At 63.9% G+C, this 22,448-nt stretch overlaps 1 protein-coding gene across 3 annotated transcripts; it reads left to right on the forward strand.

Annotated features, from left to right (window-relative positions):
- Positions 1-1,496: 1,496 nt before the first annotated feature.
- Positions 1,497-22,355, forward strand: ASIC1 (acid sensing ion channel subunit 1). Of its 3 annotated transcripts, XM_086768821.1 has the most exons (13): positions 1,497-1,844; positions 1,964-2,078; positions 2,500-2,894; positions 3,944-4,139; positions 17,751-17,901; positions 18,346-18,473; positions 18,681-18,831; positions 18,917-18,973; positions 19,050-19,203; positions 19,289-19,380; positions 19,636-19,715; positions 19,832-19,936; positions 20,155-22,355. In XM_086768821.1, exons 3-13 carry the CDS (start codon positions 2,530-2,532, stop codon positions 20,257-20,259), a joined length of 1,584 nt encoding a protein of 527 aa, XP_086624947.1. In that variant the 5' UTR covers positions 1,497-1,844; positions 1,964-2,078; positions 2,500-2,529; the 3' UTR covers positions 20,260-22,355. The 3 variants fall into 3 exon arrangements, with proteins under 3 accessions (XP_086624947.1, XP_086624946.1, XP_086624945.1); XM_086768820.1 differs by having other exon boundaries at positions 1,497-2,078; XM_086768819.1 differs by lacking the exons at positions 1,497-1,844; positions 1,964-2,078; positions 2,500-2,894; positions 3,944-4,139 and adding an exon at positions 16,361-16,987.
- Positions 22,356-22,448: the final 93 nt, after the last annotated feature.

Consider the following 22,448-nt stretch of genomic DNA (forward strand, 5'->3'; position numbering starts at 1 on the left):
AAAAAAAAAAAAGTGGTGGGGAGGAAAAAACCAACCCCTTTCTAAATGTTCTTATCCCTTATCCAAGCAGCACATCCTTCTCCGGGTTTCTGTCAGGAGCACTGATGGAGAGACGGCCATCGGCAGGCGGTCGTCGTCCGGGCAAGGAGCGATGCCGGCTGGCTGCGGAACGCAGCGGGGAAGGGAAAGGCAGAGCTGATGCAAACTGGAATCTCTAACGCCGCTCTCCCGGCTTCACAGGCACATTTGCAAGCGCTGGCAGGGTCACCCCCGTGACCAGCGGCGAGCAAGGGCGGGCGTTGGCTCGCAGGGGCATCCCTCGGCCCCATATTTCCCCCAGTGTCCCCCAGCAGGTCCCACTGCAAATCCCCGGGTTCCTGCTCCGACGAGGAATGGGCGAGGACGCGGTTTGGGAGAGGATGCTGTGGAAAAGGACGAAACCAAGTGTGTCCAAGAGCCGGGATCTGGGGACAAGGTACACGTGCCCGACCCTGCTGTACCCCAAACAGCCCGTGCTCCCGTCAGCCACAGTTCAGGCAGGGACGGGGCGCTGGGAAGGCACTTTTGGGCAGGGACACAGCTTCTCGGGCCGACCCCGGGGTCTGGCTGTGCCTTGCCAACATCACCCTCGTAAAGGACCTTGCAACACTTTTTTCCATTTGACTGCAGTCACCTTACTGGGAGCAGTGGGCAGGCGCCTGCTGTGTCCTCGGCTCCCTGCGCTGCGGCCGGGGAGAGGGCTGCAGCGGGGTGCGCATCCCCCGGCTCGGCTCGGGTGACGAGGGCACCCCGCTCTCCAGGGCCGTCGCGGGAGCAGAGGGAGGTGAAGCAGGGCTGGAGATGGAGGGAAGCTGGACAGCACGCTCTTGCTCTGCCTTGGGAGGAGGAGAGCACCCAGCACCTCCTGCGCCGGGGACCGAGGAGCACCCTGGGGACAGCAGCACCTTTGTGATGGCTCCGTCAACGGCAGACGGCTGGAAAAGCCGGGAAAGGGGCAGCACGACCCGTGCAGCGCGGGGGCAGGAGCCCAGCGCCTCTGGCAGGGTCTTGTCCCCATCGCAGCAAGCGTCGTGCCGGGGGCCACGCCAGCCGGCAGCGAGGAGCGGGGCTGCACCCAGCGAGCCTGGGACGGATGCTCGAGGCACCGCGGTGCCCCGCTGCCGCCCCGAGCAGGCGGCCGGAAAGGGCTGGAAGCCGCCCACCTTCAGTGCTCCCAAAAAGAACCGACCCGAGCGGGTCTGAGCACCCCCCCGGCGCGGGGGCCACCCATGGGCGAAGCCTGCGGGAGCAGTGGAGGCCGTGGCGGGGGAGAGCCGGGTCAGGGCCGTGCGGGGGGTCCGGGGGGGCTCCGGCGGAGCGAGGAGTGGGAGCATCCCTGGCAGGCGCTGGGGGATGGGCGCACACGCACGCACACGCACACACACATTACCCACATGCACACGGCAGCAGCACCAACAGCCCCTGCCAGCAGCCTGCAATCGCTGGAGCGCCCTGCTCCTCCGCCTCTCCCTCCTCCTCCTCCTCCTCCTCCTCCTCCTTCTCCTTCTCCTCCTCCTCGCTGCCCACCGGCCTGCGGCACCCCTCGGCAGCCTCCGGCCCCACCAGCGCACAGACAATGACTTCATGCGGATTATGCATCTGAAGAAACCACCAGCTCCCAGATAGCCACAGGGGGAGGTATCCATGTGTTTGGCAGGGAAGCAGCCTCCTGCTCGCCTTCCTTCTCCCCCTCTTTTCTCCTCGCACCCGGCAGCTGCCTCCTCTCCGGCGATGGTCGCCTGCGGTCCCCCCGCACGGCGCTGAGCGAGGCCCCAGCGCATCCCCGCTCCCACGCTTGCACCAAGGTACCGCTGAAGCTATTTTTATTCCCCCCCTTCTTTTCCGGTTCGCCTGCCACTGCCGGGCTCGGTGGCTCTCGCACCCTCCGTGCTTGCGCGTCTCCCACTCCCGTCTTCCCACCCAGCGGCGAGAGGTGGAGGGAGGCTCGTCCCAGCCCCGGCACCCGCGTCGCAGCGGCAGCCGCCGTTGCCGAGGAGAACGAACCCAGCTCCGGCCCCGGCCGCCGGCCCTGATTCCAGGTTTGCATCCTCAATTCCTTCATCTGTTTGTGATACGCCGGTGCCATTTGGGGGAGGCGGATGAGGACTGGGGAAGGGGAGCAGGTGGGAGGGATGGATTTTGTGGGGTGCTGGGGGAGCACAGCATCCCGGTCCTGCAACGGGATGGGGAGGGCAGAGAGCAGGTGGGAGGGGAGGAAATGCAAGAAGCTGCACCAAAATAAATGGATATATATACACACGTATCGGTGGGGCTACGTATGTAGATATACGTGTACATATAGGCTCGGGGGGAAGAGCAGGGCACAGCAAAGCATCTGCCCCACGCGAGCGCTGCGGGTGCATCCCCAGCACCCCTGCGCGGGGACGCCACGGGCCGGGCAGCGGCGGCACCCGCAAGGCTGCCACGGCCCCAGGCACCCACGGGCTCCCTTCTCGGCAGAGTGGCCACCCCGAGGCGCCGGCACGGACCATGATGGACCTGAAGGTGGACGAGGAGGAGGTGGACAGCGGGCACCCGGTGAGCATCCAGGCCTTCGCCAGCAGCTCCACCCTCCACGGGCTCTCGCACATCTTCTCGTACGAGCGGCTCTCGCTGAAGCGCGTGGTCTGGGCGCTGTGCTTCCTGGGCTCGCTGGCGCTGCTCGTCCTCGTCTGCACCAACCGCATCCAGTACTACTTCCTCTACCCCCACGTCACCAAGCTGGACGAGGTGGCGGCCACCAGGCTCACCTTCCCCGCCGTCACCTTCTGCAACCTCAACGAGTTTCGTTTCAGCCGGGTGACCAAGAACGACCTGTACCACGCCGGCGAGCTGCTCGCCCTGCTCAATAACAGGTGGGTGCCGGTGCTCAGAGGTGGCCCCAGGTGACATTTCCGTGTGCCAGGGCAGGCCATCGCGCGTGGCCCAGCCGCCCCACCAGCCCCATGCCACACGGGGCAGCGAGCACCAGAGAGGTGCACGCAGTGACTGGCGTGGGCGGCGTCTCCTCAGGCTCCGTGAGGAAGCGGATCCTGAGTTAGTCCAGGTCCGCAGCTGGATGCGGCCGCTGTGCGGCAACACTGACAGCCGAGAGTGAGGACTCGCCAGGTCCTGCTACTGCTCCTGAGCATGTGGCTCCCGTGCTGGAGCTGCCCCGGGCGGATCTGGCACAGAAGGCCCCCAGCCCCGGTGCACAGCAGATGCAGCAAGGCCAGGGCAACCCTGGGATGCCTGTGGGGCAGACTCAGCGTGCACGGCTCCAGCACCGTATCCCGGGTGCCTGGCACACGGAGCGAGGCTGGGGATGGCAGCAGGTGAAGCCGCTGAGCATCACCCATGCGTCAGGACCCGAGATCGGTGCCATCCCTTGTGCTGTGGGACTCTGCAGTCGCAGGGTTCATGGCGAAGCCCCTTGCCCGCCCTGCCCAGCCCACCCCCATGGCCATAGCAGCTCCTTGGTGCTGCCAAGCACTGCCACGAGCCCGGTGCCAGCAGCAAGGCACAATCCCTGCCCATGCCATTTGCCCTTGTCCATGTACTGGCGAGGCCACTGCCTGCAGCTGTGATGCCACCAAAGGCATGGGGCAAGTGGTTGGACTGGCCTCAACCAGGGCCAGTGCTGTGGGACCAGCACTGGGGCAGGTGGGATGGGTTTAGTGCGTGGCCGCTGCTGCTCCTCAGCTTCTCCTCCTCGCCCACCCTCCTGCCACCTCTCGTGCCTCTGGGCCGCGTTGTGCTGTTGAATGCTCTGGAAATGCCAAGTGCAAAGCGCCCGGGACTCTCCCGAGCCCGCGTTGGGATCGGCGTCAGGGCAGAAGTAGCGTGTGTGAAGCCCAAATGGCTTTCGCCGGTGGGAGCAGCCGCTGCGGTCAGGCTTGAGCTTCTGCCTGCTCTTTCCCCTAAGATACGAGATCCCGGACACCCAGACCGCCGACGAGAAGCAGCTGGAAATCCTCCAGGACAAGGCAAACTTCCGAAACTTCAAACCCAAACCTTTCAATATGCTGGAGTTTTATGACCGGGCTGGACATGACATCCGGGAGATGCTGCTGTCCTGCTTCTTCCGCGGGGAGCAATGCACCCCCGAAGACTTCAAAGTGGTGAGTGCCCCCGCAGCCCGGCCCGACGCCGTGAATCCCCCATGCGAGGAGGGTGTTTGTCTGCCTGTAGCCGCTCCTGCCTCCTTTCAGCTCAGAAAGGGGATGCCAGGGGATGTTCCTGGGTTTTAGAGGTCCAGGTGCTCCCCAGGAGTGGGTGCTGCTTGGTGCGGCTGCATGGGATGATCCCATGTGGGCAAAGCTCCCCAGGATCACTTGGGCTCAGCAGAGCAGGGTTGTGCATGCCGGGCTGGAAATCTTGCGCTGGAAACTGCCACACGGTGAGGAGGCACCAGTGGAAAAGCAGGGAAAGCCACGGCGATGGCCGGCAGGGACCCCAGGGAGCCCCCCAATCCCTCGGGGAAAGCAGCTCCCGGTGGCACAGCACGGCGCTGTGCCCCACCACAGAGGTTGTGTCTCGTACTGGTGCGCGGATCCAGCACACAATAAAGCCTTTATCCCCCCGCGGCTGCCTCTCCCCCGTCCAGCTGGGAATTACACAGTGCCGGCTATTCGGGTGCTGCCTAATAAACTGGGCAGCCAGGGTGGCTGTTCCCAGCCGGCTCCAGTGCGGAGCGTGCGGCTCTGTGCTGTTCGGGGTCCCCGTCCTCGTCCCCAGCCCAGCCATGTCCCACTTGCATCCCGTGCCGGGTGAGGACGAAGCCAAGGCAGCGGCTGGGTGTCCGCGGAGCTGCTGCCCAGGTCCCAGCGCAATTCGGGCGATTTTAATCACCTGCATTGAATTCCCTCGACAAGCTCCTCACAGAGCAGTTCGCCGTTGTCAGCCGTCAGGCGTTTTATTCGTTAAATGGAGGCAAGGGGCAGCCCGGAGGGGGCTGGATCCTCTCCAGCGGGGCTGGTGAGCGGGGCTGGGTCCCAGCCCGTGTGTGGCCACCGGCCGGCTTTGATGCCGGGCTCTTCCCGCTGCACGGTTGTGTTTTCTGCGCCGAAGCGTCCTCAGGGACCCTCGTCCCTTCTCCCGCCTTCATCCGTCGGGGTACAGATATCTTCCTTCCCCCGTCCCCTCCTACCAGCAGAAGCAAAATAGAGTCACAGCTGGTTTGTTATTCCTGCCTGGATTATTCCTTGCGAGCAGGTTGGGATGATTTCATGGATTTGATTACAAAAAGCCGGCTCTGCGCTGTGTTTACGTTGCTCTCTGGGTTCCCCTCGCAGCCTGGCACAGGCTGTGCGTGCGGGGGTGGGACGGTGCTGCCGACACGCAGCTGCCCCGTCCCGCTGAGCTGGGTAGGAAACCTCTGCCCCGTCCCCGCGCGGGGGTCCCGGGGCTTGCAGGAGCTTTCAGAGGGGTCTGTTTGACAGTTTAATTCCTGCCGCTCCCTCCTCTCGGCTCGGACCGCAGCCGCCCGGGCTGAGCCGGGCTCGGGGCTGCTCTGGGCCTGGTGGCGCCAGCCAGGGCTGGTGGGTGCTGGGACCACCACCCAGTGAGGCACCGTCATCCCCCAGCCCACCCCGCCCCGGTGGGGGTCTCACCGCCCCGTGCAGGGGCTGCGTTCACCTCTGCGTTTCGGGAAGCCCTTCGCACTGTCCAGGCTAGCGGGATGCCCCGAGCGGGTGCTTTTGCCTCTCTCCTCTCGCGGATGCAGAGGAGATGCTGTGTCCGGAGAGGGGCCTGCCAGCGAGGATTTTGGGGCTGCCCAGACCCCCCAGGCTGAGGGGAAGCTGCCTGCGTGCAGGCAGGGATGCGCGTCAGTCCTCTCCCTGCGCCAGCTCCCTTTGCAGCCATTTAACTTCGGTGCCGTGGCCAGCGGGGCGAGCTGGGGGGCCGATGGGGACGGCCGGGGGGCGAGCGGCCGCCCGGGGGACGCTGGCTGCATGCTGATGCTGGCCGGCGCAGGAGGCGATGGGAAGAACCACGGCTCTGCCGCCAGCGCCACAGCCCCGACACGCCGCGGCCGCCGCGTTATCTGTTCCCGGCAGAAGGGAGGGCTTGGGGGAGACGCGGCGAATGCAAATGAGGGGCTGCCATAACCAAAATATCCGGGGTGACAGCAAGGCAGCAGGAGCTGCCTCCCGCCCGTGTCCCCCCTCACGCTGCCGGACGGTGGGAGAGCATCGCCGGCGGGCAGCCGCAGCAGCGCAGGGCCCCCCCGTGCCCATGTGATGCACCCACCCAGGAGCATCCCGGGGGGCTGTGGACTGGGTCTCAGCCCCCCCGCCCCAGCGCACAGCATTGCCCTGCAGCCAGGACAGGATCCCCCGGCACACGGATCTCGTGCTGGATGCCGCGGGGAAGCCCACCCTGGGATTATACGGGCTTTTCCCACCTCCTCTTTCATCCTGCGTCATCAGCAGGCCATGTCAGGGGGGCCCCGGCATTGTTCACCCCCCTCCATCTCCACTCACCCCGGCCAGCGCGCCGCAGGGGCTGCAGCAGCTGTGTGCGGGATGCAGGGATGCTCCAGGGACAGAGGTGGAGCTGGCCGGGTTTGGACCCGTCCGGTACGGGGTGTTGAACCCTCTAAAAAGACCCAGGAGAAAATAATGGGCCCAGCCCAGCTCTGCCCTGGCTCTTCGCAGCCCCTCCAGCACCATGGGGGTGCCTGGCACCCACCAAAGCTCCCCCGCTGCAGCGGTCCAGGATGGGGGCAGGACGCACGGGGAGGTGCAGCCATCTCCCAGCCCCAAAATCCTGGCACGGCCTTAAAGCCCAGAGGGGCAAACACAAGGCTGAGGGGCAAGTCCTGACCTCCCCAGGGCATGGCCTTTCCAGCCCTGCGGGACACGGGCTGGGGATCCCCCGTCGCTGGAGCTGAGCCCAGAGCCCCACGCTCACCGGGCCCCTGCGCGGGACAGCCGCCCAGTTCCCCTTTGCAGAGAAAGGGGAACCGCACTCGCTGTCACCTCCATTTCGGGGCTGCGCTCGCCCCTGTGCTCATTAGCAGCAGAGATCAATGTTTCACGCTTGCTACTCCATTATTTATAAGTTCGAGCCCTCGCTCCTCTGCGGGAACGCGCGGCCCCGCCGGCTCCCAGCTTGCGTTTCCTCTCCCTCCCCGCGCTGGCAAACGGCCCCCGGCGCCCTGCTCATCCCCCGTGGATCTGCTCCTCGCCCAGTCCTGTCTCCGGGCTCTAAACCCCATTAATTTTCTTTCCCTCCTTTCCAAGGAGAAATCCAGAGGATAAGCTTCCTCTCCACGCCGCAGTATGGCCTGCGGGACGGGAAGCAGGGCTGCCCCGTGTAAACGGGCACTAACCCTCAGGACGATGCCCGATGCTGATGAAGCCCCTTTTTGGGGTGGGTGCATCCAGGGGCGACACGAGCAGCCACGCCTGGCGCGGTGCAATGTGCGTTTGCAGCTTTTCCTTCTCACACCCTGCGAGCTCGTCCCGGGGGAGAGCCGTGTCCTCGACACGGAGGCCGAGCCTGGCACGGGAGCTGGGAGCCCTGGGGCAGCGCGCACGGGACGTCCTCGGTGAACTGCAGAGGATTAAGACCTCTGGACCGTTTCCATCAGCTCCGGGGCTGAGCTGGCACTACGGAGAATTGAGTTTGACATGGAGATCATGCCACTGCCTTTTGCGTTGGATTCTGCATCCTCTGGCCTGGAAATACTGACCGTGAGGAGGAAGAGCAGGGAGGGAGCAGGAGAGGTCTGGAGCAGCCCCAGCAAACCCCGACCACCGTCCTCCTCGCCTCCTTCCTCCCACCTCCGGAGCAACGCAGGAGCTGCTGCGGTGGAGAACGGATCCAGCAGCACCTCGCTGTACCCCACAGCGCCGCACTGCGCCCTGCTGAGCCTCTCCACCACCCCTCTGAACCCCGCTGCACCTTGGCTGGACCCCACTGCGCCCCCCAGATCCCGCTGTGCCCCCCCGGACCCTGCTAAACCCCAGTGCATGGCCGTCTGCACCCCCAAGGCCTCCTGCACCCCCCTGAGCTCTCTGCTCAGCCCCCAACCCACCTCATGCCCGCCAGTGTGCGTTGGGGGTCAGCCCCTGCCACCCTAGCAACACCACAGCTTTTCCCCCCTAAAAAACACCTCGTGTCCTTCAAACCTGCCCCGTTGGTGGGTGCTGGGCTGCCCTCCAGCACCCATGGGAGCTCAGAGGGAGGGGTGCAGTGGGGCACGCTCAGGCTGCTGGTCCCAGGGTACCGACCCAGGGGATGCTGCCGGTCTCCCTGCTCTACCTCGACCCCCAGCCCCACGGGACCCACGCCCCAGCCCCGCCGGAGGGCCCAGGCGCCCAGCCCCCCGCGCCCCACGGCCCGGCGAGAGCTGCGCCAGTCACAAGCCCAGGAGCCCCGCGGGGCGCGGAGCTCCCCCACGGCGCAGCGTTAGTGGATAATCACAGAGCCGGAGTGAAAAGCATCTCCAGCACAGCTGGAGAGAGCTGGCACGGGAATTGCTGATACCTGGACGTTTCCTGGAGCTTTAGGCAGTTAATAAACAAACCGCACGGCCCCATCTGGCTCCGAAAAACAACTTGGGGACCACGCGTGGGCAGCAGGGCCGCTGCTGGCCCCAAACAGCCCCGTCCTCCCGGTTCGGGGTGGGTCCCCGTGGCACACCGAGCCACGGCAGCTCCCGCCACGGCCCGACGGAGCCGGCGCGTTTACAAATTCTGTAAGACATTCAAGTGATTTATGTAAATCACTTTTTAAAGCGGTACATGGGTTCCTAAATAACTTATAAGCATTTGAAACCGCTCGCATGCGTCCGCTATTTCCGAGCGGCGATTCACCCCCGGCGTCCCGGCAGGGCCCCGCTGCGCCGTCCCCACCTGCATCAGCCGCAAACTCCGGGCCAGGCTCCCCGTCCGCATCGGCTTCTCTCTGCTGTCGAACAGCGGCGGCGGCTGGCCCCGGAGGTTGCATCATTTTCCAGACGAACGAAGCAAACCCAGTGGGACATGGGCTGCCTGGTGCAAAATAATTGGAGGTGATGGAGCAGAGGAGCGGTTACGGATGGGACCGCAGCCGTTTGCTGGTGGTGACTCGGCTCCCCCGGGAAGCACGGCAGGTTGGGAGCACCCCGACTCTCTTCGCTCACCAGCAGCTCGGAAGCTTTCAAGTATCATGGTATTTTGCTCAAAGCAAATAATCCAGAAAGCAGCCGTGAGCCGTTTAGCCCTCGGGCACGGAGCAGAGACGCCGGCGAGCGTTGCTCCTCAGCTGCCTCCTTTCCCCAGCCTCATCCAAGCTTTTCCAGACACGGCTGTCCCGGGGCGCAGGCAGGAGGACTGGGGCGTCCCTCAGCTCGCCCTGTGCCCACACGAACACGGAGACAACAGCTCTCGTTTGAGGCCAGATCCATTTCACACCCATTCTGCAGCGGGACGGCGATGCGGCGCTGCGACCCCAGCGTCATTCCTGCACGGGAGCGGTGCTGCTGAACCCGCTGCGATCTTGGCCGAGCCGGCGCAGGAGGAGGTCAGGAACCAGCGGGTCGAGGACATCGGCGCTGGGCACAGCGCGGCGAAAGGCAGACGCGTGCCTGAGCCTCGCAGCCGTTTCATTAGCGGCTCTACAACGGAGCAGGCAAATCATTTAGCGCCTCGAACCTCTGAGCAACGTCGCTCCCGCTCAGCCCGGCAAGCGATTAGGAAAGGAGAGAGAAGGACGGGCGGGATCAGGATCAGGCCCTGCCCAGGGGCAATGTCCAGCCCCAGCAGCACGCGCAGCCGTGCCCGCAGCCACGGGGCACAGCATCACGCCCCGCACGGGAGTGCTGCGCACACCCCGATCCACCACACCTACCTGGAGGTGTCACGCACACCCGGAGCACCGCGCACACCCAGAGCACCGTGCACACCCGGACACGCCGCGCACACCCAGAGCACTGCACACACCCGGAGCACTGCGCACTCAGAGCATCACGCACACCCGGAGCACTGCACACACCCAGAGCACTGCGCGCACCCGGACACGCAGTGCACACCCAGACACGCCGCGCACACCCGGAGCACTGCACACACCCGGACACGCTGCGCACCCAGAGCACCGTGCACACCCGGACCCGCCATGTACCCAGAGCATCATGCACAGCCGGACACACCGCACACCCAGAGCACCGTGCACACCCGGACATGCCATGTACCCAGAGCATCATGCACAGCCGGACACACTGCACACCCAGAGCACCGTGCACACCCGGACACGCCACGCACACCCAGACACGCTGCACACACCCGGAGCACCGTGCACACCCAGACACGCCGCGCACACCCAGGGCTGCCATGCCCAGAGCTCAGAGCGGCTCGGATGCACCTCAGGCCATTCCTGCTCCTCTTGAAATGCCTTTGCACATAAAGAATCATTAACAAATGAATTATTAATTATTATTAATAAGGTTTAATGGCATCCGTGGCTGCCGGAAGAGATACGGAGGCTTTCGAGCGCTATCTGGCCGCGCTGGAGGCGAGGATGGCACGGCTGTGGACGGGGTACCCTGGGCGCGTGTGCCCCACGGACACCGGCCCCCGCGGGAGCCACAGGCTGGAAACGCAGCCCCGGACCGTCACCAGCAGACGGGATTTTTCCAAATTGTTCCCCCTTAATCTGCTTTTGGAGACCTTGGCTGAGCGGCGGCCAGGCACACGGCCCCTCTGCTGCCCACGGGTGTTTCGAAGACCCCGCCCAGGAAGCCTCCTGCTGCCATTTCCCCTCTCTCCCCCCACGCCAAGCCGGGGTCAGGTCCCCCGAGCGCGCGGAGCCACACAGGAGGCAGAGCTCTCCCCAGGGAGATCCGGGAAATTAACTGTGTCGGGGCCTTTTGCCTCGGTTTTAATTTATCTGGCTTTTTATAGACGCTTTTGTTTTATCGCCTGCAGAGATTTTGGCCGGAGCCAGGGCTCTCTGAACAGCAGGCATCACTGCAATTCCCAAAACAACCATGACTCAAGAAGCTCCTCACCATCTCAGGCTCTTATTTATTTATACAGGCCCCAGCACTTGGATATTACAACCTTTTATTTATTTTTTGGGAACTTATTTTTTTCCTGCATGGAAGGTTTGGTGCATTTGCATCCAGGCTCTTAGGGTGAGGACAGAGGAGCAGCACGGGACAGCGCTGGGGCAGGTCCCTTCCCGCTCACCCTCCGGTTTAGCGGGGATTTTAAGCCTTTTTCTCCTGGCTCTTCCGGCAGCACCATGGCCTGGTAAAGCAACGGGGACACCCATCCGGAGCAGCCGCGCGCGGGGCTGCGGAGCCACCCTGCTTGGATTAGATTAGATGTGAAAACCGTGATGCGCGCAGAGCCAGAGCAAGCCAACACAGCAGGAAGACCGGATCGGAATACAATTTTTTTTCCCCCACCAATAAAACCATCGGCTTGAATCTGCTTGCACGAGCTGTCTAAGCAATCGTGAAGGATGTCGGAAAAAATTGCAACCTGCTACGGGTAATTCGTGATCGGCAGGAAACACGGAAAGGCATCGGGATAAGTGTCTGCACAGAATAATCCCCGCTGCCCGGGAACCAGCAGCCCCTCGGCAGCGTCCCCCACGTCCCGGCAGGGCAGGCGCCAGCGCGGCCCCGGTGACGGCTCCACGGCACGAAGGGACACGGCCGAGGAGTAAATCACCCGGAGAGCCCTCAGCGTCACAAACTGCTTCAATTACTGGGGCGTAAATAGATCCCCGGAGAAGGACAGGGCGGCTGGGAGCCGTTACAGCGGGCACACGGCGAAGGGCTCGGCCGCGGGTACGCGCTCGACCGCCCGCAGAGCTTGTGGGGGTCCCGGCTGAGCCCCCCAGAGACCCCGAGCCAGGGGTCTGCAGTGACCTCCGCGCCCGGGGCAGCAGCCCCAGCGCCAGGCTGGGAAGCGCTCGGCAGCGCTGGCGCAGGGAAGCTTTGAAAGATTAATGGAGTTTAAATGGAAGCATTTGGAGAGGAGATAAGGCTCGTCTGATATGAAATCATACGGAACAACCGGAGCCAGGGGGGCCCCGGGCCCGTAATGAAGTCCACTTAGCGCATTACTCACCATAATGTGCTTTTTATTAAAGTCCTGCGCTGCAGATGCTGGGTCCGCAGCCGGCAACCCGGGGCAGGACGGCGCGGGGACCTGGAGCGCCCGGCCTCTCCGCCCTGCCACCAAACGCGGCTGGGACAGAGTGCGCCAGCCCTGTACGGTCCCAAAAAGGGACCTTTGGTTTCCTGTCCCCTGTGGGAGCCAGGGACGAGGCTCCCACATCGCCCAGCACCGCAGCATCGCTGGTCCCCGTGGTTGGGGCTGGGCTGCCCAGGCCTGCGGGGACGGGGTGGAGAGGAGGCGGAGGTGGGGAATAATACAGAGGAAAAACTCCTTTTTAATCAGCAATTTTTCTGCATTAGAATGTGACATGCTAATCCACTGTGAAGCGTCTAATCTGGGGGATAAAGGGCCGGATAACACAAGCTGCACGCGGCTTGGCCGGCGGAGCGAGCGGAGGCAAGGTGGCAGCATCTGATAAGGCGCGGCAGGATTAGTCCCGGCAGAGATCCCAGCCGCCCAGGCAATCCCACCTTGCTCGGCTGCCCCGGCTCTGCCTCTCGCCAGGCTCGGGGAGGGGACGCGCGGCCACAGAGCTCTCCCGAAGGGGCTCATCCTGCCCAGAGCCGCAGCGGAGGCACTGTGGGTGCCACCACCAACACGCTGACAGCTCTGGGAGCTGCAAAGCACCTTCATGGGCCGGGGCACAGCGCAAACCTGATTTTTCTCCCCTCTGATGCAACGCATCCGGCTGCGTGGTGGGAGCAGGACAGCCCGGCTGCGGGGTGCCCATCTGCCCCGTCAAATATCCATCCCTCAAATCCTGCCTCCAGCTGCACCCCGTCTCATCCCTCCCCACCGGTCAGCTCCGGTCTCCGGGCACCCCCGGGGACGACGCAGGCGGCTCAGCCGGCCCTTGGCAGGGTCGGGCAGCGCCCAGTCACAAAACCGAGCGGGTCCAGTTCCCGGGGCGCTTTCTGCGACAGCCTCCCGGGGGCTGGGCTGCCGCTTGCAGGCCTGGGATAACAGAGCTTGCAATGTTGTTTTCTCCTCGCCTCCTCGGGGATTGGTTTATCTCTATGAATAACTCCATCCCGGCTTTGATCTCCTCTGCCATTAAAGCATGACAGGCTGTGAAATGTGCTGTTGCTGCCGTCAAATCCCCCTCCCGCTCCCCCCCTCCCCGCCGCCTCCATGCTCCCCAGCTCCAGGGAACCTCCTTTCCCCGGCCCGTGAGGAGCTGCAAACGCAGCGAGCGGGGCCGAACCGCCCCGGGACGGTGGCCGAACGCTATTGTGGAGCCAGGAGAACCCAGGCTCCTTCCACCGTCCTGCATCCCTCGCTGCGGCAGGGAGGGCAGCGAGCATCCCTGGTCCCCCGGATGGGTCGGGGTGTGGTGGCATCATCCCAGCACGCGCCGCCATGGGGGCTGATGTCACAGCTAATTATAGCATCCCCCACCCCTCTCCCCCGCCAAAGCTTTACCTGAGAGAGGGTAAAAATAACTCCTGGTGAGGGAGGAGCTGGAAAGAGCTCAAGGACTCCTCCAGCATCTCCAAAATTTGCACAAATCAGGACGGCACCCCCCTGCTCGCAACATGGGGATGTGGCCGCAGTTTGTACCCAATCTTGGAGTCGGGACACGCTCCCCTCAGCGCCTGCACCACCATGCTCCTGGCCACAGCCGTCCCTGGTCACCTTCACCCCGGCTCGAGTGTCGGCTCTGGGACAGGCGGTGGTAACCGGAGTCGGGGTAGCGTTGTCCTCGCCGCCCCACGTGGCTGCTGGAAGCCAGCCCGGCGCTCTCCGCACGCTGTTGAAGCCAAGTGAGGCAGGCTAAGGGCCCCAGCTGGTGATGAAGTGCTTTCATTACTGCATCTCCCTCCCCTGCTGCAACTGCCCCCAAGAAAACCCATTAAACCTCCCCACGCCGTGGGATCACTCACACCATCAGGGACCATCCCCGGGGCCAGGCACAACTGCTCGCCTGCCGCTGCCCTGCCAAGGCTAAATGACCCCCTTCAGGCTTCTCTTCCATTTTCCTCCTTCTCCTCTCCCTCCCCCAGACCTTGCACAAAAACCCCCTGTCCCGGAGCCAGGGCACACCAGGAATCCCACCCTGACCCAGCCACCTCGCGCCCACTCGCTCCCTGCCAGGAGCCCCCTCTAGCACCAGGCTGTGCGTGACCAGCCCAGCTTGCTCCCACAGGGCTAAGCCAGCCCAGTGTCCCCAGAACCCCTCCCAGGGGAAGCCCTGATGCCTTTATAGCCCAGGCTAAGCCAGCCCAGTGGCCCCAGAACCCCTCCCAGGGGAAGCCCTGATGCCTTTATAGCCCAGGCTAAGCCAGCCCAGTGGCCCCAGAACCCCTCCCAGGGGAAGCCCTGGTGCCTCTATAGCCCAGCCCTGCCCACAGTGCAGCTGCAGCTCATCTCCATCAAAGACAAAAGGCTGGGGTGTGACCTGGTCCCCCTGGCACAGTGGCTCCCAGTCCCCTAATCTGTCTCCCTGGTCCCATTTCCCAGGATGAGTTTCCAGCTCACGCTCTCTAGGTTGCTCCCAAAAGGCACAACCTTGCTCTCAGCTTTATGAAATTTCATCCCATGGCTCATCCCCAAGGTCACCCACCCAGATGCTGCCAGCGTCCCTCTTACACAAGGGTGCTGTTGGGAATACTGAGCTTGGGGAGCCCCAGGACAGCCCCTCGAGGACAGCCCACCATCGCATCAGCAGACGTAACCTCTCTTGGCTCCGTCTGAGCCTGGCAGGGATCCCCAGCGCATGCCCTTGCCCGTTACACCGGCACCACTTGCTCAGGAGGAGCAGAGAACTTTGCACCAGTATCCCACCAGTTTTGTACAAGTTTCCTGGTTGCATTTGTCCACGTCCATGAGCTGGGATGTGCTCAGGGACGGGGGTGGACACGGGGGTGGAGGCGCAGCAGCCGAAGCGCCGGCCTGGGCCGCACTCATCGCAACCGAGCATCGGCCAAAACCACCCGTCCAGCCCCGGTGCATCAAAGCGCTGCTGCATTGAGCTGCTCGCCTTCCTCCTGGGCTGGCGATGGTGGCTGCGGTGCCGGGATGGGGCTGGAGATTGCTCTGTGGTCACATCGGATGCTTTTATGAAGTGCTGAGTGCAGGAAAAAAAAACAAACCGCAAGAAGGGGCTGCGATGCTGCAGGGCTGCAGGGAGAAGACGCCTTTGCTCCCAGCCACCGGCCCGGCCGCCGGCTCCATCCCACCGCCCTGCGTCAGCGCTGCCTCCCCAGGACCCCCATCCCAGCCGGCTCAGCAGCACGGATCCTCCACAGCGATCTGAAGCGTGAGGTGACAGCGGGCACTGGCTGGGCTCTGCAGAAGGAGTCATTGCCTCAACCGTGGCAGCGTCCAAATCCTGCCGAAAACAGCCCTGGCTCGGAGGAGGACGGACCTCGCACCGCTCGGGACATCGCCTTTGCTGGATGCTCCCGTGCACGCGCCGCTGCCCCACGGCACGGGGAGATGAGCCCGTGGGGACGGGTGCTGCCGGGGCAGGATGAGCGCCGCAAGAGCTTGGGGACACCACAGCATCATTCTGCCCTCGCTGGCACTGCCCGGGCTGGCGCTGCAGCGGGACAGCGTCACAGGCGTTTTGGGAAAACCTCTGGCTCCAGCCGCCCTGACACCAACCTCAGAGCACCCGGCATATGGCAGCTCCGGAAACAGCCTGGCTCCCAGCGGGGAAGGCCTGGCTGGAGCAGCCGCTCGGGCTGCCAGGGCCGTGCTGCCCCGCAGCGAGGACGGAGGATGCGGTGCGGGTACGCAGCACGCCGGGCGCCCGCGCACGCACTCGTGCACGGCCGCGTTCACCGGAGCTGGCAGCCCCTCAGGACCCCAGGAAGCACCGGGAGCTCCCAACGCGTCCGTGCTTCTGGAGCCGGCGACGTCTCTGCTCCGTCCTGCCAGCCGCAGCCAGCGGGCCCCGGGGGACCTGGGGAGCCCGCAGAACCGCCCCTCGCTCCTCCTCTCCTCCTCCCTGCTCCTGATATACCCTCCTCTCTCCGTCCCCTCCAAGCATCCCTCTGCTCCTCTCCTCGCTCCCGCTCTCCTCCTGCTCCTTTTCCCTTCTCCATTTCTCTCTGAACTTGCCCCTTCCTCCTTCCCTGCTCTCCCCCAGCCTCTCTCAATTTCACCCCGAGGAACCGGACCCCCCATCAAAGACCCCCAGGCTGTGGCAGGGCGGGAGCCAGGACCCCCACGCCGGAGCCGGGACCTCCACACTGCAGCTGGGACCCCCGCGCTGGACAATGCCTCTCCAGATATTCTGCACCATCTCCTTCTCCAGTGAGGAAGGACCAAGAGAGGCTGCACCCACCGGGAATGGAGAGGATGGAGCAGATGAGTTCCTGTATGGGCAGGAGGAGGATGAAGAGGAGGAGGAGGAGGATGTGGGGGCAGCCACAGACTTCGTGGCCTTTGCCAGCAGCTGCACGCTGCACGGGCTGAGCCACATCTTTGTGGAGGGCAGCCTGGGCGCTCGGCAGGCACTCTGGGCGCTGGCCTTCCTCCTCTCCCTCTCCATCTTCCTCTACCAGGTGGCCGACCGCATAGTCTACTACCTGGAGTACCACCACGTCACGCTGCTCAGCGAGGAGGACAGCCCCGAGATGACCTTCCCCGCCGTCACCTTCTGCAACATCAACCGTGTGCGGGTCTCGCAGCTCAGCCATGAGGACCTGCTCTACCTGGCCCCCCTGGTCGACTACGAGCCCGGGATGGAGCTGGGCTTCACCCCAGCCCAGCCTGGCCCCTGGGATGAGGACGAGCCCCTAAATTTGTACGGGTTTTTTAACCGCACTTGCCACCAGCTGGAGGACATGCTGCTGAGCTGCAGCTACCGGGGCGAGCAGTGCGGCCCCGGCGACTTCGCGGCGGTGAGTAGCCCTGCGGCTGCCGGGCACGGGGAGCAGCTCTGGACGGCATCGTGTCGGATCGGGCACGGCGGGCGACGCTGTCCTTGCCAAGCGGCTCAGGGACAGGCTGATATTTCAGCCCCGTCCCCCGGCCCCTGCGCGTCTCGCTGGAGTTGGGGACGGCTCCGGCTGCACAGACCCGCCGGCGGGACACGGAGAGCAGCCGGGGGCTGCGCTTGCAGAGCAGGTGCCTGGCACCTCCGTCCCGGCGTCACCACTGCGCGTGGGGCACCACGCAGTCGCAGCCCCCTGGCCTCACACGCTCCTTGCCCGGGCTGGCAGCGGCTCAGCGGCGTGGATTTGTGCTGGACCGGCCGAGGAGGGACAGGGGGGTTCAGGATCCCGTCCAGCCCCGTCCTCTGCAGGGACGGATGCGGGCTCGGGGAGCTGCTGGTGCAGGCGTAGGGCTGAGTGCCGCCGTCTCGGGGAGCTGGGGCTGCCCCGGGGTCTGTGGGTCGAGGTGCTGTAAATTTCCAAAGTGTCTCCTCCGAGCCCATGCCATCCCTGTGCCTCGCTGCGGAACGTCTCCTCCTCTACTGGGGCAAAGACGAGCCATTATGTGAGAGAGACCCCATGGGGCAGGAGCCTGGGTGGGATCCTACCTCCAGGCTGGGGACGGCCGTGTTTCGGGGCTGGGACGCTCTCCTGGCTCCACGCCGTGGTGCCGGCAGCAGTTTGGTGCCGGCAGAGGGGCCCCAGCTCAGCCCCGTGTCCTTTCCCGCAGGTCTTCACCCGCTATGGGAAGTGCTACACCTTCAACGCGGGGCAGGACGGGAAGCCCCGGCTCATCACCATGAAGGGAGGCACCGGCAACGGCCTGGAGATCATGTTGGACATTCAGCAGGACGAGTACCTGCCAGTGTGGGGGGAAACAGGTAACCCACCGCCCGGCAGCTCTGCCAGCAGGTCCAGGAGTCACCGACAGCTCCTGGGGTGCTTCCCAGCCCCTTCCCAGCTCCCCATCCCATGAGTCCACGTTCCTCAGGCTCCTTCCTCTTCCCTCCCTCCATTTCTCATCACTTCGGGTCCTTTTCTTTCCTTTTTCCTCCCTGTCATTGCTCTTCGCCATGGCAACTCCCCACCGGTTTAGACAAGCAGCCATCATTGTTTATAAATAGCGGCAAACACCTTCCCCGCCGCTCTCCCCGGGTGCTGGAGCAGGAGGGTCAGAGATGGGGGAGACAAGGGCACGGTGCAGCAAACGGAGGGCTGGACAGAAGGAAGGAATTTGGGCAGGGGAAGGGTGGGAGACAGGCGAAGTTCTGGGCCCCCTTGCAGCAGGTACAGCGCCACGCTCACCCCGCTTCTCTCTGCCGCAGACGAGACCTCGTTCGAAGCCGGGATCAAGGTGCAGATCCACAGCCAGGACGAGCCCCCGCTGATCGACCAGCTGGGCTTCGGGGTGGCTCCCGGCTTCCAGACCTTCGTGTCCTGCCAGGAGCAGCGGGTAGGGACCGGGGTGGCTGGGACGCTGCCTCCCACCCCGCGCTGCGAGCTGGACGTGCTGTGCGACTCTGAGCCTCCTCCCCGTGCCCCTACCCCTGCCCCCACGTCGCATGGGGAGGGGGACCCAGTGCAGCGAGGGTGTCTGTCCCCCCGCCACATCGGGTGCGGGTGGGCTTCTCTCCTCACTCCTGCCTCTGCCCCCTCCCAGCTCATCTACCTGCCACCTCCCTGGGGCGACTGCAAGGCCGTGGCGGGCGACTCGGAGTTTTACGACACCTACAGCATCACGGCCTGCCGCATCGACTGCGAGACCCGCTACCTGGTGGAGAACTGCAACTGCCGCATGGTGCACATGCCAGGTGAGCCTGGCGCGCGGTGCCTGGGCCTCGCCGCGCTCAGCCCACCAGCACGGTCCCACCGGAAAACCCGCTCTCTCTCCTGCAGGCGATGCCCCTTACTGCACCCCCGAGCAGTACAAGGAGTGCGCGGATCCGGCCTTAGGTAGGTGAGGCTGCCTGGCCCCGCGGGACCGAGCTGCGGGTGCTGGATTTCTCCATTTCCCTCTCTCCCTGCCCAGATTTCCTGGTGGAGAAGGATAACGAGTACTGCGTCTGCGAGATGCCCTGCAACGTGACCCGCTACGGCAAAGAGCTCTCCATGGTGAAGATCCCCAGCAAGGCCTCTGCCAAATACCTGGCCAAGAAGTACAACAAGTCGGAGCAGTACATCGGGTAACGAGCTGCGGCCGTGGTGATGGGGCAGCACCTTGTCTCTCCATCCCAAATCTCCGCCTGACGCTGTTTATGTCCTGCACAGGGAGAACATCCTGGTGCTGGATATCTTCTTCGAAGCCCTGAACTACGAGACGATCGAGCAGAAGAAGGCGTACGAGGTGGCCGGCTTGCTGGGTGAGCGCTGGTGACTGTGCCGGGGGCCCTGTGGCCGCACCCAGCCAGCATCCTCCAGCAAGGTGGTCTCACGTTGGCCCCGTGGCCCTGTTCCCGAGGCACTGGGATGTGCCAACAGCTTTGGCGCAGGACGGGGCACCCGCCTGCCATGGCCAGGCACCGGTCACAGCGGTGACAAGTTCTGCCCTTTCTCTGCTCTCTCTGCCACTGGGCGCCAGACTGGCGCCACCCTGATGGCTCCCCTCTCCTTCGCAGGTGACATTGGAGGGCAGATGGGGCTGTTCATTGGGGCCAGTATCCTCACAGTCCTGGAGCTGTTCGACTATGCCTACGAGGTGGGTGTCTCTGCCGTCCCACGGCTGCCAGAGGGCCCAGGTTACCCTGGGACACCGAAACGCTCATGTGGGACAGGGGACGAGCCGCCCACGTTGCCGAAATCTGGCTCTCACAGGTGATAAAGCACCGGCTGTGTCGGCGGGGCAAGTGCCGCAAGGACCACAAGAGGAACAACACGGACAAGGGCGTCGCGCTGAGCATGGACGACGTGAAACGCCATGTAAGTGCCGGGCACGCCAGGGAGCTGCTGGTCCCCCCTTGCCGCTCCAAGGCTGCCCCTGATGTGTCGTGGGGTGGGGGGAGTCAACGTTTTGGTGAGCACTTGGGAAAGGAGCAGAGGCACCAGGCAGAGATGCTGTGGGGATACAGGACTCACGCTCCGCGGGGGTCTGGGTGAAACCAGTGACCCCAGCATCCCGTCCGTCCTCTGCCCTGCAGAATCCCTGTGAAAGCATACGGGGCCACCCGGCAGGCATGACGTACGCAGCCAACATCCTACCTCACCACCCAGCCCGGGGCACCTTTGAGGACTTCACCTGCTAACCGACATCTGGATGTACAACCTGAGCTACCAAAGCCCTCCGGAGAGCTGCCCTTCTCCCTGCGAGCGCCAGCGGAGAGACACACCCAAGGGACCTTGCTCCTTGCCACGGTGGGACACAGACAAGAGCGACGGCCTCGGATTTCGGGGCAGGCGGTCGGGTCGGGTCACGCTCGAACCCGGCACGCAGCCCCCGCGGCAGCTGCTCCGCGCCTGCCCCGCCAGTTCAGAGACTCGAGGACGCTCCAGCCCAGCCATCCTCGCAGTGCGGGGAGCGACACGCACAGCAGGCTGGGGCACGGGTCTGCCCCGTCTCCTCCCCTCGGCTCCCCTCGGCCTTTTTAACTAGAAACCCAGAAGCCAAGAAGAAGCAGCCGTTCGGCCGCAGAGTCTCCATCCACAGCCCTGTCCGTCTGTCCGTCCATTGTCTCCATGCTCATCCTGCTCCAACACCTTGGCCGGCGCTTGCTGGGACCCCCGTGCCTGGCAGGAGGGATCACGGAGGAGCCCCACGGGGTGCCCGGCAGGCACGGCACTGGGTTCGGCAGTCCCAGCAGAGCCTCGCTGTCCGCTGGGACCGTGGTGGCCCGCAGCCCACCCTCACCTGGGCACTCCTGGCCACTCCATGCACACGAAGATGGGGCACCTCCACCTCTCCGAAAAGTCTTCCTCGGCACCCTGCCCCAGGGACGGCGGTGCCCAGCCACCGAGCTCGCTGGCTGGCGGCGAGCACCAAAGGGGGCTCGGCCGGGGGGTTCCACCTCGGCACTGGACACCCCGCCGCCCAGGCACTCTGCCTTGGCTGCGCTGGGTCGGGCGACGGCGTGATCTCCTGCCCGTCACTCCTGGGCTCCACGCAGCCTGACCAGCGCCAGCCCTGCCCTGCAGTCCCTCCTGTCCCCAGGGAGCCCGGGGCTATTCCGGGCGGACCCCAGAAACAGCCATCCTCGGGGAGAAAGGTGGAAGGAAAACTCCTGACCCCCACTTCAGCTGCAGCCACCGGCCCGGCTCGGCCAGTGGCACCACGAGGGACAGCCCCTTGGCACTGCTTTGGCAGCGGGCACAGCAGCCCCAGCTCCAAAAGGGTCCACAGGCTGACGGACACCCCATGGCACAGGGTGCTCTGCTCCGCCGGACCGCACGCTCCCCCCCCGCTGAACGCCCCGGCAGCAGCTGCCCCCCGGGCACCGCAAGCCCTGGGCATCCTGGGGACATCTGCCCGCTGCTGCCCCGGGACCGCCGCTGCTCCTCCCATCGCTGCCCTCTCCCCGGCACGCGGAGACCTGCCCTGGCAGCCGGGGTCCGGCCGGCCGGCACTGGCCGGGTCTCTGCTCCCTGGGCCCGTAAGCGGGCCGCCATTTCGCTCCCGGTCAGCGGAAACTGGCCTCCCCCAGCCCCGCCAGCCCCCAGGCCCCGCACACCAAGCAAGAGCCCTCCCAGGGCCGAAGTGCTACTTATCTTTAAGAGCTTTGCAATAAGTCTTTTTAGTAATTATTATTTCTTAACCGCAGCTTGGGTTTTATTATTGTCATTATTATTATTATTATTTTTTGCTTCCTGACCAAAATTAGGAACTGGGGGTCAGTCCTTTGTATCCAGCAATCGCCCAAAGATGACGGGTCGGCCACATCCATAAATTTTCTTATGGATTTTTCCTAACATTCCATTGCGTTGCATTTATTTATTTTCTATCTTTCTCTTTCCCATTAAAGCTTTTAAAGATGGGGCTGGGATTCGACCTTGACGCTCACCTGTTGAAGCATACGCTTTTCTGTTGGTTTCTATTATGTCATCTGCATTTTATATTTCTTATATATAATATATATGACTATATATATATGTGTACATATATATATATATCTCTATATGCATCACACCAGTGTAGATACCCATCTGGTAGCATTTAGGCCTTGTTCTTGTGCCATTTTTTTCTGTTACTGATCTCTGAATGCCTTCAAGTGTATAAAGTGTTGAATTCTCTCTGGTATCTGTACTATGTACACACATTTTCATAGGAAGCACAATAAGATGACAGATGCATTGTACATCAATACCTGCTACTCTTAACGATGATATAAAGAATGATATAACTCATGAACACACCGAGCCTTTCTCTCTCGCTGAGCTGCTGGCAGTGCTCCCCAAGGAGGCAAGCGGGGACAGCATCATCCCAGGATGTTCTTGAAGGCAT

The sequence above is a fragment of the Chlamydotis macqueenii genome, chromosome 29, assembly GCF_036417535.1.
Source record: "Chlamydotis macqueenii isolate bChlMac1 chromosome 29, bChlMac1.mat, whole genome shotgun sequence".
Taxonomy (NCBI): Eukaryota; Metazoa; Chordata; class Aves; order Otidiformes; family Otididae; genus Chlamydotis; species Chlamydotis macqueenii.

Bases quoted from the DNA above. Each gene is read 5' to 3' on its own strand.
- ASIC1 (XM_086768819.1), top strand. From the start codon at position 16,361: ATGCCTCTCCAGATATTCTGCACCATCTCCTTCTCCAGTGAGGAAGGA. The intron at 16,988-17,750 runs GTGAGTAGCCCT...CCTTTCCCGCAG, and splicing joins GCCCCGGCGACTTCGCGGCG to GTCTTCACCCGCTATGGGAA. The intron at 18,474-18,680 runs GTAGGGACCGGG...GCCCCCTCCCAG, and splicing joins TGTCCTGCCAGGAGCAGCGG to CTCATCTACCTGCCACCTCC.